General features: G+C 68.7%; 1 protein-coding gene across 1 annotated transcript in view; it reads right to left on the reverse strand.

Moving 5' to 3' along the window:
- The window catches only part of CD7 (CD7 molecule), a 5,745-nt gene that overhangs the window by 1,656 nt on the left and 3,747 nt on the right, over positions 1–342 (reverse strand). The window contains exon 3 of the mRNA XM_014531245.1: positions 9–276. Coding sequence (XP_014386731.1) covers positions 9–276 — 268 coding nt within the window. The remainder of the gene's footprint in view (positions 1–8; positions 277–342) is intronic.

Below are 342 nucleotides of genomic sequence, written 5' to 3' on the forward strand. Positions count from 1 at the left end.
ATGGCCTCCAGAAGTAGGCGCCGGTGTCCGCCGGCCGCAGGCGCTGCATGGTGATGGTCAGGTTGTCCATGGTCCCCGAGAAGACGACGCGGCCCTGGAACCGCGCATCCACAGTGGGGGTGTTCTCGTCGTCGTAGTACGTCACCTTCCGCATCGCTGGCAGGTGGCTCTGCCTCAGGTGGACCCCCAGCAGGGTCCCGTTCACGCGGACGGAGCAGGTGATGTTGATGGAGCCCCCCTCTGGGGTGACCGTGTACAGGGGGGACTGCCTCACCTCTGCAGGGAGACCCGCACGGTCACCGCCGGCCGGGCGGAGGGGCAGCCCCCGCCCTGCAGGGAGAA

Source organism: Myotis brandtii, unplaced genomic scaffold (genome assembly GCF_000412655.1).
Source record: "Myotis brandtii unplaced genomic scaffold, ASM41265v1 scaffold797, whole genome shotgun sequence".
NCBI lineage: Eukaryota > Metazoa > Chordata > Mammalia > Chiroptera > Vespertilionidae > Myotis > Myotis brandtii.